Source organism: Spea bombifrons, chromosome 1, assembly GCF_027358695.1.
Source record: "Spea bombifrons isolate aSpeBom1 chromosome 1, aSpeBom1.2.pri, whole genome shotgun sequence".
Lineage (NCBI taxonomy): Eukaryota > Metazoa > Chordata > Amphibia > Anura > Pelobatidae > Spea > Spea bombifrons.
Window position 1 is genome coordinate 153,788,175 of NC_071087.1, and position 14,562 is coordinate 153,802,736.

General features: G+C 38.1%; 1 protein-coding gene across 1 annotated transcript in view; it reads right to left on the bottom strand.

Moving 5' to 3' along the window:
* The window catches only part of SPEF2 (sperm flagellar 2), a 46,643-nt gene that overhangs the window by 16,598 nt on the left and 15,483 nt on the right, over positions 1 to 14,562 (bottom strand). Inside the window, exons 11-20 of the mRNA XM_053448129.1 lie at positions 8,445 to 8,664; positions 7,636 to 7,763; positions 7,115 to 7,175; positions 6,594 to 6,676; positions 6,130 to 6,233; positions 5,304 to 5,554; positions 5,024 to 5,108; positions 4,368 to 4,525; positions 3,707 to 3,859; positions 2,873 to 2,968 (exon numbers count right to left, since the gene is read on the bottom strand). Of these exons, the coding sequence (XP_053304104.1) occupies positions 2,873 to 2,968; positions 3,707 to 3,859; positions 4,368 to 4,525; positions 5,024 to 5,108; positions 5,304 to 5,554; positions 6,130 to 6,233; positions 6,594 to 6,676; positions 7,115 to 7,175; positions 7,636 to 7,763; positions 8,445 to 8,664 (1,339 nt within the window). The remainder of the gene's footprint in view (positions 1 to 2,872; positions 2,969 to 3,706; positions 3,860 to 4,367; positions 4,526 to 5,023; positions 5,109 to 5,303; positions 5,555 to 6,129; positions 6,234 to 6,593; positions 6,677 to 7,114; positions 7,176 to 7,635; positions 7,764 to 8,444; positions 8,665 to 14,562) is intronic.

Sequence of the window (14,562 nt, forward strand, 5' to 3'; positions counted from 1 at the left end):
AAATCTCTCTTTATAGAGGCCACAAAAACAGATAGAAATCTTTTTGAAAATTATGCACAAGCGATTTGATATTTCCTCTTAACATAGAAACTTAAAATGTGATGGCAGACCCAGTTGGCTCATCTAGTCTGCCCACTTCTCCTGATGTAGGGACTCAGACCTTAATAAGTCCTTGATCCTGTGTATAATTGAGCAATAAAATGACATCATAGATTACATTTTACTACTTAGATGTATTTATTTTTCTCAAGAAAACCAATATTGCCGGATTTTAACCACAGAGCAAGTCTTCGGAATGGAGTTCTTAATGGTGTTGTCTCAGCACGTATGTGCCTGAAACAAAAGGATGACGCCGATGTATTATGTCTTTGGAAATCTAAAAAGTAAGTATAAAGTAAGAGGAAATGATACGAGAAATTGGTTAGGGAGACTGATCTTCTCATATAACTATTATTATTTATTGTTTTAAATAGCGCCATCAAATTCTGTAGCGCCGTACTCTGCTTTGAAGGCCACATGGGCCAAGGAGGATGGCGTATTTGAAACATAACAGGATATATATATATATTTGGGGTCACTTAAAAATGTCCTTTTTTTAAAAAAAGAAAAACACATTTTGTCAAGACGTTCTTAGTGTTGTAAATGACTACTGTAGCTGGAAATAGCTTTTAATCGAATGTTGTGTGTATATATATATATATATATATATATATATATATGTATCAAATTCATCAAAATACTAAAAGTGTTTGATAAACGTTATTCTTACAGCATGGACAAAAGGCATTGTCAGTTCTTCCTATAGCATATAATAAATTTTTTTAGGAATTATACTTTCCCGCCTGGGTGTTGAGATGGATCGTATTAAAACATAAAAGATTCTGTCACCAAATATAAAACAACATGATGGTTTTTAAGACACAGATTTCCTGTCCCAGCTGATGATGAACATCCCAGCATGTAATTCATCTCCTGATTGGCTGCAGGGGATGTTTTGTAAAAGGTGCAGTAAACAGGAAATGATGTCAAATGCTTAACTGTGTCCAAAGGAAGCTGAGTTTGTCAAAACGTAGTCTGAAATCTTAAAAAAAATCTCATGTAATGTATGAAAGGGGGGGGGGCGGTTGGGGACAAAGTAATTTTTCTCATAAGACGCTTATTTGGATTTCAAAATTTATTTAAACCAATGCACTTAAACTTTTAAAAAGCGGTAAAAATATTTTCTGGGCTTTATTGTTTTATCAGTAAAAAAGCAATAAACATATAGAATATGTTAATTTAAAATATTAGGATGGCTGCAGTATTAATTACCATCATCCAGGTACAATATTACTCCATCGCCTACATTCAGATATTTGAGATGTTTTTACTTTATGACCCTCTTTTTTTTAGGAAGTTAACGGCGACTCCCATAATAACCTTTTAGAGCAATCTATTTTTGCTCTAAAACGTTTTATTTTTTGTGTGTGCGTAACATAGATGTATTTACCATGGATGGGGAGAACTGTATTGCATTGATTCGTATAAAGCTTGTAAAAATTACGCAAATTATATTTCCTCTTAAGATTCAGTGTAATGATTTTTGCTTTGTTTAGCTGAATATTAATCAACGTAATTAACACTTTACATTTAGGTTTGACAGACAAGTGATTATTATTTCCTGGGACCTTACAGTATTTTAGTGAATACATACATGTATACATACATACAGAAACCACATTATACATACAACCAACACTCAATTGCAGATGGTCATTGTAGGCGGTCAAACTGGTTCTATGATACATAACGGCATAAAGAAATAAAACATATAACAAAGCTGCTTTGTGAAAAAAAATATATAAATATAAATTGGAAAGGGGGGTTTACTTAATTTGAAGAGCTGGGACCCAAAACATGGATTAATTATTTCCTATGAGTTTCCATATATAAGAAGATTTGTAACAATGTTTTGGGAGAAAACGTTCCTTCTCCAGTCTAGTGAAAGGCTCCAAGGGTTCATGCAGTCACTGGAGAGGTATTAGATTATCTGTTCAAGAGAGGGATTGCTAGCAATCCTTAAGTATCTGTATCTTCAGGGTGTGAAGCAGTTGCAGTTTATAGGTTGAAGTGAGTGCGATGGAGCAGGGAGTAGCATGAAAGAAGTCTTCAAGATGACAGTGGGAAGAATTCGCAAAGAAGAAAGATGGACGCCATTCACAGAACAAAATGGGGTGATCTCATGTATTTGGAGATACGTTATAAGACACAGAAGGAGAAGTGGAAAGAAGTAGCCGAGGAAACGGTGAAGAATTAGAAGAAAAGAAGGAGCCATCCTCCGGCAGGTCATTTCTGCATTTTCGGTTGGCATCATATCACCCCCTTTTAACCAATGCCCTCCTCTGCCAAGGACACTGAAATAGTCAACTTATGGTAGGATGCGCGCATCAAATGTTTTTTTTGGATCCCATATTCCTAAGCCCTTTATTTGGGCATGTCTCCCGCACCGAACGCTGCCAGCTTGCCACTGTGTGAAAAGTGGAAGAAAAACTACTTATATCTGGAGAATAAACTGTAAATGTATAGATATAAAGTAGAAAATCAGAATGCAGTGCCTCGAACCTGGAGTGTGCCAGTTACTTATAATTACGACTTTTCATGATGTCATGATAGATGCAATGTGAACTGAAAATCATGGTGGCATGGAAGGCTGATTTTATATAGAAAGGGATTAAGCTAAATGTATCGAAAACAATTACATTGATTGACAAGCAAAGGGCACAAGCTCTATGTATCAAAAGATAAAAGCTGTAGTGTTGAAAAGATAATAGCTAATCAATATAGAAGCAAACTCAGTGTTTAAAATGAAATGAAATCTGAAGTTGTACTCAACCCGATTTTGGAGATTTCTGTCCTGCATCTTTCCCTCGAGGAGTATCTGGTTTCTTTTCTTTCTTGTCTTTAGATGTATCAGAACGTTTCTGGGAACCTTTTAAAAATGAAAGACACAAAATCTGTTGACGCATGATATATATATATATATATATATATATATATATATATATATATATATAACAAGTGGTTGCAGGGGTCGCCCAGGCCCCCTAGAGAGGCCAGACACATCGCAGTTGTGACCGCTGTGACCCCTGTAGTCACTGGTGTATTTAGTTTTTCACACATGGCTTCTCCATTTTGACTTTATTTTTGTTAAATTAATCATGACAATTTGCAATTTGTCATGTGTTGTTGTTCATCTGAGGTGGTATTTACCTATTTTTAGACCTGCTAAGGAACAGATGATTGTTATGTACTGATATGTAAAACCATAGAATTCAAAGAGGGTGTACTTTCTTTTTCACATGACTGTATATATATATATATATATTTATTAACAAGTACTACGTTGAATTGTCCTTCTTGCTGATTAATGTTAATGCAGGAATTTTACAAAGCCTGCCAAAATAATTTTTATTCTTCACTTTATTTGTTGTTATAGCTATCATTATTAAGGGGTCTTACAAGCTGGATATTCTTTAATACTGTTTTATATGCAATTCGTACTAATTACTGAACGCTCTCTCGTTATTATTTGCTGAATAGGCACATTCGGTCACAAGATATGCAATAACATTTCTGCTTATGACAGGGTTTTTATATTTCAAAGAAGTGAAACAATATAACTGATAATGAGTACATAAAATTATACATTTATAGAGAAAAAAAAAACCTTTTGGTGATTTGGACCCTCCTTTTCCTCTTTTTGCAGATGTCTGCTTTGGAGGTGATAAAGGCCGTGGATCAGTGGTGGTTTCTTGAGGCGGAGGTGTAACTGGGGGTGGAGGTGGTGGTTCTACCTCTACTTTCTTTTCTGTCTCTTTACCTGAGTAAAAATAGGCATAATGTAACAAAGGAAATACACTTTTTGTTCAACACCACACTATTATTAACCCCATAATATGTGGTGAAACATTCTTATTCGAAAGAAGCTTGTATTATAAATGTTTCAGAGATGCTTGTAAGAAACATAGAATTTGGCAGCAGATAAAACCCTTTCGGCCCACCTAGTCTGCCCATTTTTCCTACTGTAGAAACTTTGTTGGTCTTGTCTTAGATTGAGGATTGAGATATGCCTATCCCATGAAGTTTAAATCCCCTTACTGTATTAGCCCCTTGTATTAGCCCCTTGTATGCCTGTCCATATCTATCTATCTATCTATCTATCTATCTATCTATCTATCTATCTATCTATCTATCTATCTGTTACATCTATTAGTATGCCTGTCCCTATCTATCTACAACATCTATTAGCTTGCATGTCCCTATCTATCTATCTATCTATCTATCTATCTATCTCTCTATCTATCTAAATGAACATCGGTTCCTCATACCTTTATTTTGCTTTTTGACTACAGCACTCAAAAATACTTCTTCGATTTTCTTACGCAGGGCATCTTCTTCCACTTCGCCATTTACTTTGATCAAAATGTTCTGTTCATCTGAAAACCACATCTGTAATTTGTGCCAGCTGTCATGGAAACCTGTAATCCTGTGCCAGCGATATCACACAAGAAAAAACATCATGGCGTGCGTAAGCCACGGTAACTCTACTTGAACCATATTTATCAGTCACATCCACAGAAAAACGTGAGATGGAGGCAAATGCTACTTTATAATAACAGATCCTTGCTCTTTTATATTATTAATACATGACACATTAACTGTTTTGTAAACATCATGTTTTATACATATAATGAGTGTGTTAAGTAAACGTTCTTCAAGTACTACTAAATATTACTTTCTTGCATTTATCAATTAGATCAATAAAAATGCACCTTTTATCTGGCCCACCATGAACACTGTAAAAAGATCTGAAGAATCTGCGGAAAGTGAGACCTTCTTGACTATTTGGGGAATGTGTGTAGTCATAAAGTAAATAATGAGTATAAAAGAAACCATTTTACTTATATGAACCGACATTTAAATGTACAAACAAAACGGCTGTGAAAGATGTAACCTGCTATTTTTGCTAATATTGGTTACAAACCTGTGCTGTATTTGACTTCTTGCTTGGTCGGGATCATTAATCTTAGATGGATTACCTTCCTGGGCTGCAGATGCCATTGACTGCGCTGTGAAAAAGAGAATCAAAATATATAAGACACAAGCAGGGTGCTGCTGCTGCTGCTAGGGCCCGGCCTAGGGCCACATCAGAGATACATATGTTACTGATTTCAATAACCATACTCTAGGCTCTAACCTCCCCGACCCCAAGGACCGTCTCTCAGGCCAGAACACTATTTAGTCCAAGCGATTGTATGCCTTACCAATCTGTTCAGCCGCACGCTGCAATACTACATTGTCAGAGATGTCTACCAGCACAGCGAAATCAAGAGCCGGGGAAGGCGCTGCTGAATCCTTTGGCCCTGCTGGATTTTGTACTAGGGTCGATGCCTTGGATCTCCTGTTCTTTGCTTTTTCGGGGTCCGTTCCTGTAAGAGACTTCTCTAATAATCTGGCCTGACCCACTGTAGTTGGAAAACCATCCAGGATCCATCCAGTATTTGCTGGGATTCGCCTAAAGTACAAAGAATACAACTTGTTGATTTTCCAAATCATATGAAAGGTATCCATGGGATGAAGTAGACAAGTAACACTGAAATGAAAGTAGGAGAAAGGACTGTTTTCAAAGGTTTAACACATGCAGGGTTGGGTGGTCGGTGCAATGGGGCAGGGCACAGTTAAAAAAGGCTAATTCTATCCCGGCTTTAGTTTGCATCCCTCCCCGCTTAATGAGTTAGATTGAGCAAAGACAACTAAAATGCCTAGTCCTCCTTTAGTATTTTAGTCCATTTGCTTCTCATAGTCCTGGGCTGTAACCTGTATAGATTTTCAGTAAGGCTACCTTAGACTGATTTTAAAAATTACTTTACACATTTGCTTTTGAATTCAAAATAATTGGAGGGCTACATGTCTAAGAACATTATAAAAAATATTTTAATACATAACAATAATTAAAAAAAATGTAAGACAAAAAACACAGTTTGACTGCTTAAAAATGCATATCCCTGCTTGCCACAACGCTGCGTCATATATATAGGATTCATGGTAATGAAAAACATTTGCAATATGGTGATAAAATGAGGTACATACTTGATGGCTTTAATAATAACCTCAATGAGCAATTCATCAGGGGCTCCTTTTCCTTTCTTTAAGTGCTTCTCCAGCATCCCACCAAGCTGAGCACGTTCAGAAAGCTACAAAAAAATGATTATGGAATCAGATCAACGGAATGGCCCAGAAAATAATGAGTCAAAAAAATACTATATATGAAAGTACATGTGATATGATATAGCTAATAAAAATCATTGTTTCATATCGCACAACCATAGCAGGTTAATGGAGAAAGCCAGTTTTATTACCAGCAATGGCTCCGGAAGAGCTTATAAACAGAGGAGAAGACAAGATGGCGCCCTGCAGGATTTTGCTCCTCGTGAGCGCCCATAGGAAAGGTATTGATGGTACTGATGGAGCTCGACTCTGGGGGCACACAATGGAGTTGCTGGAAACAAGAAAAGACCTTTCCAGAAACTCAGGCACCCAATAGCAGGCTTTACCTTTGGTCTGGCATCTTCATCTTTAGCCATCTTAGAGGTTTGATGCTGAGATCCTTCATCTTCAGGCTGATTGGGTTCAGATTCTACAAATACAACATGGAAGAGTGCTTCAATTAACATGTCAAATTTAATACAGCATATGCTCAATATATATTGCTATTATTATTTCTAACTACCTAAAGCTACCTATAACTGGTGACTATAACACAATACGGACGATTGCTTCAATGAAACAACCATTGGTACAGTTTATGGTGCTCAGCACTGCATGGGCGTAAGAAGTGTCTACAACAAAACACGTACGACACGTTAGCAGCTGAAAGTGAGGACATCTAGCAGCGAAGAGACCCATTTAAAAGCCAAGCCCTGTGCTGGTAGAATACTGAAGACCTTTTAGCCGGGTTTCTCAACACTCACTAGGACATTGGTTGTTTACATGGGAGAATGAAATGAAATACAGGTAAAGTAGCTAATATTTCTATGTATTCTATATAATGGTTCAATTCTGATAAATAACTTACGTTTAGTAATGCTGTCATCAACTTCCAAGCCACTGAGACCAGAGGAAGAACTTTCCAGGAGCTAAAATACATGAGAAAACATTTAAAAATATCCTTGCAAATTATTTTGCTAAAACTTGTCTTGTCTAAAACTCTGTGGCTGAGTTGCTGCTGTTCCTAAACTAGGAGTTTGATTTTATACATCTGTGGCAATGGGTCTGAAACACCTGAATTCAATAATCAAGAGGTGTTACAACAGGGCACAGTGAAAATATTTAAGACAATAGTATTAAAATGCGTTACACATACTGATACAGAAGGAGAAAAGGGTATTGGAAGCTTGGAATCAATCAATCTATCTATCTATCTATCTATCTGTCTATCTATCTATCTGTCTGTCTATCTATCTATATCCGTCTTCTTTCATATACCCCAATAGAACCCTTTCCCAGAGGGAGGGACAACTGGTTTAGTCAACTCATTGCTCGGGCAAATCATTCAGAAATGAATCCATAGAACATGTAACGTTCTCTTTACCGCACCTTCTCTTTTTCCGTCTCCGATTGCCCTGCTTCGGACGAGCTCGTGGCGTTTTCTGTTTCAGCCTCGTGATACGCTTGCATCGCCTCCTGGACAAGGATGTCCACGTTTAGCACCTGTAGGCTGTAAGCTGCCACAATACAACAAGCCAGTGTAAGTACTTTGTAAAAAAACACATAATTTATCATAAAATGAAATCATAAAATAGTTTTTGTTTATTATTTAACATTTTGTAAATGTTTTTTTTTTTAAAATGTCATGTAAGATGTAACAAAAATAAATATTCTGCAATACATGTGTTCCTCTCTGATACAACCTGATACAACCTTACTATATAGTTTGGACAGATTTTCTGTTTGAAATTAGTTCCTCTATACAAATATATTGGGTAAATGCGAAAAAATGTCCATTAAACGTTATGATCATATGTTTCCTCCTGTGGGTGGGTGAGCTCTACTCCTGGATCAGCTCAGGTTTGGGAAGACAGGAGAGGCGAATGTGCCGAGGACCCTGTCTTGTGATGTTTTGGGTCCATACTAGCCTTCCTCCTGTTTATGGCTTGATTTGCTCAGCTTGGGCACTACTGTCAGAGCCAGGCCTGGTGTACTGCTATTCACCCCGATACCCTATTAATTATATATAAGTGAGAGGACATCATTTGTGAGACATTAATACTCAGGTAAACATCTCAGATACCCGGGAAGGCCTATGGAATCTACCAATGAAATGAAAACTGACAAGTTGGCATTGGCACATCGCACAACGTGTGTTACTCAAATAGATAAATGGAAATCATGAAATCGGCTTGTACCTTGCGCCAGATGGTTCACACACGTGGTCTTCCCTGAGAACAGCTTTCCGAGAATGCACCCTTTAATGGGGAATGGAGGGAAAACAGGTGGTGGTGAGGGGGCTTCTGGCGGATGGACAATCTCCAACAGCCGGGTAACCACATGTCCCAGTACGTTGTTGTTGGTTGCAGGTGCTTTCACGCCAGCATCTTCTGGTGCTATCCATTCCCCTGACATTGTCTGCATCAAAGGGAACCAGCTTTAAATATCCCACCACAACAAATTCACACTCAGTGAACATACTTTACATAAATAAGTTCATTTATCAACACATTATATATATATATATATATATATAAGCTATACAGGGGGAGACAGCGTGTTCAGGGGGTTTGCTCTCCAAGGGGGCTTTAGGCTTTTAGGGCTCAAAAAATAGAAGAGTTTAGAAACCTGAAATATAATAGAAGAGATTAAAATGAAAGGGAAGCCGACCCTAGGAGGCATATACATTCAGATTCCGGGGTTCTGCTAAAATGACCTACGTGTACATACAACAACGCAAGAAACCAGCACATACTATTTAATAGCACATATCTGAGGAACAAATACGTGCGATTATTATATATAACCTAAGTGATAAAGAAACATATATCCCACCCCTCCCCGACTTCTGAACCTCTTAGACCAGTGGGGCCCATAAGCAGCTGCTCAGTCTACTTTTGGTGTTGCGCTTCCTCTGTCTCCGGTTACAATCAATATAATGGCATTGTCGGAATCCACATAAAAGAAAAAGCGTGCGTTTCGGTATTCATTATACATTGTGTGCAGCAGAGTAACCACAAGAGAGTTCGCAGGAAGCAAAAACAGACGATGCTTGACAAGACTGCTATTTCTTCGTCTGCTGCCGCATACTTTAGGGTATGTCTCTGATAGTATGTAGCTCTCTGCCGTCCTTTCATGTGGAACACCTCACGGTAGCAAGTTGTGATACAGAACCTGAGACAAGCAACATGAAAAGAGCCGCTGACATCAGCGCAGGTCAGGCCAGAGGTCACACCATGCGCCAATATCACCTAGCAGCTTTGGCGGATGGAGGCATAGGGGCACGGCTGCTGGAAGCTCACGCGTTCCTCATCGTGTGGCTCCTGGGACAGCTACCCCCCTCTTGCCCCGTGCAAGTTACAGCCCTGTTATGATACCCGCTCACAATCCTACTAAGTTTTAAGCTGCCAAATCCCAACTATCTGGCAACTATTTTGCTTGATATGTAAATTGGATACAGAATTAAGAGAAAAGTGGCCGCGAGAAAACAATATAAAATATATTGATCTTTCCAACATAAGTATACACTCTCCATAAACCAATGTTGTTTTGGGGTGCATGCGGAGTAAGCATGAACAGTTACAGGTCTACGTCATAAGATGTATAAAGATACTTGCTCTTTTTTAAGAAATGGAGAAAAACCAATATTTTCTTAAATATTTTTTGCCCAATAACTTAAGCACAATGGGAAGAAAGGAGCTTTAATCTTAAATAAAGAGAAGGAGTCTTTACTGTTATGGAGGTTAAATTGTAGGCTGCCATCGGAAGTCGTTCTGGCCGATTCGATTCATATATTAAAAACCGTTTGGATGTTTTTCTGTATATGAAACGCATACAGGGTTATCACCAGTAAAAGTAGATAAGGGAATGATGATCCAGGGAGAGTCTGACTGCCTTGGAGTCGAGAAGGATTTTTTCCCTTTGAGATGACATTACTGTCTCAGTGGGGTTTGCCTTCTTCTGGATCAACTAATATGGGTTTTTTGGAATGATTAAACTTAATGGACTATATGTCTTTTTTCAACCTAATTAACTATGTAAAAGACAATCTGACAACACATACTTTGGACATTGTTTCAATATATAATAAGTGTGGCACTCAATACTCCAAAAAAGTTTTTGTGATGTTGTGCTGTTTGATTGTTCGAAACAATCATAGTTTTCACATAGTTCTCTATACTTATCCTTAGTCTACAAATGTTGTCGTTTTAATCACATAGGGGAAAGGACTTCAGTAACATTTCCATAAATCAGCTGCATGTGATTGAGTTTGAAATGTCACCAAAATATCACATGACCCCATACAACGGTGATCTTCTGGAACGCAGATAACAAAGGTTTGTGGGAACAAAATTAAATAAAACCTTTGTTTCTTAAGTTTTAAATTCCATTACTATGTACAATACTGTTTAAAACATCAACATAAAATCCACGGGACTTTCCATTTAATACAAAACAGTGAAAGATAAAGTGAAACTATAAAGTTCTTCTTCAAAGGGGGAAATTTGAGCATGTAGTCCAAGAAATATACAGAACAATGAATTTATGGTTATATTAATCTACAGGAATGAATAGGTGAACTTCACCAAATCTACTTATGCCACATTGATATCTTTTTATGAAAAGGTTCCTTCTTGAACAGTGCAATCAAATAACTGATTTAAAGCTTATAATATAAAATATAAAGTTGCCTATTGTTAGGGATCTAGAAATGAGCAAAATGTTTAGAACTTCACAAAAAAAATGTCAATCAACAAGATGAAGGACCCGTCACTTCTACCCTATACCCAAATCGCCCATCGTCCTCATGTCTATCATTTTCAACCCTAAAAAACACTTCCTTAAATTTATAAAATGTTACAAACTATAGTGAAATATACACGATCATTATGACTACCTGCCTAATATTATGGAGGTCCCCCTTTTGCCGATAGAACAGCCCTGACCAGTCGAGGCATGGACTCTACTAGACCTCTGAAGGTGTGCTGTGGTATCCGGCACCAAGACGTTAGCAGCAGATCCTGTAAGTCCTGTAAGTTGCGAGGTGCGGCATCCATGGATGTATCCCGGTGCCGCGTGTTCTCCAGGTAAGCGACGCACCCGGCCATCCACGTGATGCAAAAGAAAACGTGATTCATCAGACCGGCCACCTTCTGGTATTGCTCCGTGGTCCAGTTCTTATGCTCACGTGCCCATTGTAGGCACTTTTGGCAGTGGACAGGGGTCAGCATGGGCTCCATGACTGGTCTGCGGCTACGCGGCCCCCATACACAACAAACTGCGATGCTCTGTGTGTTCTGACAGCAGCTCGTCTGTTGTATTTGACCACACAGGCCCAGCCTTCGCCCCCTACGTGCATCAATAAGCCTTGGCCATCCAAGACCCCTGTCGCCAGTTCAACGCTTTTCCTTCCTTAGACCACTTTTGGTCCGTTTTGGAGATGCTATGACCCAGTCGTCCACCCATCACAATTTGTCCCTTAACAAAGTCGCTCAGATCCTTACGCTGCCCATTTTTCCTGCGTCTAACACTCCAACTTTGAGGATGAAATGTTCACTTGCTGCCTAATATATCCCCCCCCACTGACGGGCGCCATGATAACAAGATTATCAGTGTTATTTACACTTCACCTGTCAGCGCTCAGAATGTAATGGCTGATCGGTTTATGTTAGTCGAGACGATTTTACATAAAATATTTAAGGAAAGTGAAGAAACAAAATGTGACATAAAACTAATGCAGAAACCTGAAACACTAGTAATAAGGAAGAAAAATGTAATGGGGAGGAACGATCATGCATATGTAATGTATACATGTCATGTGGGTTTTTAACATAAATACTTTGTTTCTCTTAAAAATTATTACATATTTTTATTTAGTGTACTATGTGTGTATTTATTGATCTAGAAACACATGCTGTTTCCACACACATTATTGTGACCATCAGAGCTGTAGAATATCAGAGCTGTAGAACATTAGAGCTGTAGAACACTAGAGCTGTAGAACATCAGAGCTGTAGAACATCAGAGCTCTAGAACACTAGAGCTGTAGAACACTAGAGCTGTAGAACATTAGAGCTGTAGAACACTAGAGCTGTAGAACACTAGAGCTGTAGAACATTAGAGCTGTAGAACACTAGAGCTGTAGAACATCAGAGCTGTAGAACATTAGAGCTGTAGAACACTAGAGCTGTAAACCATTAAAGCTGTAGAACACTAGAGCTGTAGAACATCAGAGCTGTAGAACATCAGAGCTGTAGAACACTAGAGCTGTAGAACATCAGAGCTGTAGAACATTCCGAGCCTCTAAGTAAAAAAGGCAAATCAGACAAGGAAAGAGAGATTAGGAAAAGGAGGACACTCATAAAAAGGGACACTTGGGAAGTCTAGAAAAAAAGCTTTGATGTGTGACCTTATTTCGTCAAACACAAAAGTATATTTTGCACATTTGCTGGTAAAGCTTTTTTTTCTTTAGAAAAAAACCTAAAATAGGGCAGTTTGACTCTTCTTTGAAAGTGCATTAAAAGCATTGTGCTAGCGTCTGAATCATTCAGGTCATGTAATGTGGTATATTTAGTGTGTTAGAGTGAGTGAGTATATGTAGGTGTTAGTGTAAGTGGATGTATGTGTAAGTAAGTGTGTGTGTGTGCTTCTGTGTACCCTACAGGGGAGGGTGAGGGGCCACTCAGCTGTACTTGACTCTTGCACCAAAGATGTCCTCTGCTGATTTTTATATGTATTTAATTAAAATGATTCCTCCAAATGATAGCAGGTAACATTTGTCTACTTGATTAATGAAATCTTTCTAAAATAATATTTTTTTCTATTTTCAAGGTAAATGTGACTATATCCCATAATGCAGTGCCTGCGATCTATCTCTTTACTTTACTAAACTATTGCTAACTATACAGATACTTCCATAGACTTTCCTTTTCAAGGTTCTGTTCCACTTAAGCAACACATTCATTTTTAGGCATAAAAACTGCAGATTTTATTTTTTTTATCTGAAAATGTTATCAGACGAAATAAAAATGGTGACGGAACACGCAAAACAACCTAGCAGTGCCTCCTTTAGTGTCACATGGCAATTTAGTAGCCCCTGAAAAAATTATGAATGAGAAAAAATGTTATATTATTAAATAATTATTTCAGTAGTACTAAGAATGATGTTTCTAAAGATGCATTAGTTAGTATTACTATTTATACATTTATATAGCGCCCTCATAATCCACAGTGCTGTACAATGGGCAAGCAGGGCATAAAAAGTAGTATATATTTAACTTACAGAACCAAATGGTAAGGAGGGCTCTGCTTAAATTAAATTCAGCAGAATAAATAGAACCGCACCCTTAAATATTTAATGGTTTAAATATCACATCATAGTTTACTTTATTTGTTTTTAGTGCGGCTCCTTGCCACATTCATTCATATTTTTCATTCCTTTACTTAGTTGGTTTTTTTTGCTAGTACAACTTGTACAATAAACAACAACCTAAGGAAGGGAGATAAAAGAAAAGACGCTCAGGTGACAACAATCTGCTAACTCCAGCCTCCCTAAGAACAAAACATGCGTGTAGTGTCAGGAAGTGGTAAAACACGCGTCACTGTCGTGGTAAATATTTTACAAACAAGACAAAAAGGGATCAGTAAATTCATGCTTGAAAGTCATTATATACACATAATAATGTGTTATTAAATATTAAACGCTCTAGACACAGGGCTATCCTGATTATAAGACAAGATCAAAGGCCAAATAGAGTTTGAGGTTCTTATCTGTTATCAGATTCTATTTTTCTATGTTTCTATAAAAGCTTAGTGTGCCAGAAGGAACAGCACGTGGGATTCCACGTGATCTACAGATCATTTTTTATTAGCTTCTTAGGTAGGTTACTGATGAAAGGCTCCATAAACACGTTCTCTCATGTGTAATACTTTATTATTGGCAAGCCAATGACTGCGGAAGATAGCTGTGACTACGAGATTTATCATCCATCCATCACCGAACCTGCTGTTATTATGTGGCAGGTTCAGGGGGGCTATAGCCCCTCTGCTACCAAACCAGGGGCAGATCAGGGTCGCTGGTGCTCAATAAGCCGCACACCAGGGAGATCTCTGATCTCGCCAAACTGCTCATTTACGCTACGAAGCACTGTGTACTATTCCCATATAACGTATGCCCTTTATGACATCACATCCCAGCACACACCAGTAAGGACAGTGGAAATGGCATCAGGGGGAGCTGTCCTGGGTCAGACCTATGGCAGTGCCACAGATTAATGCATCACTGTTTTCACCCCAACAAGAACCAGATGCCATTAA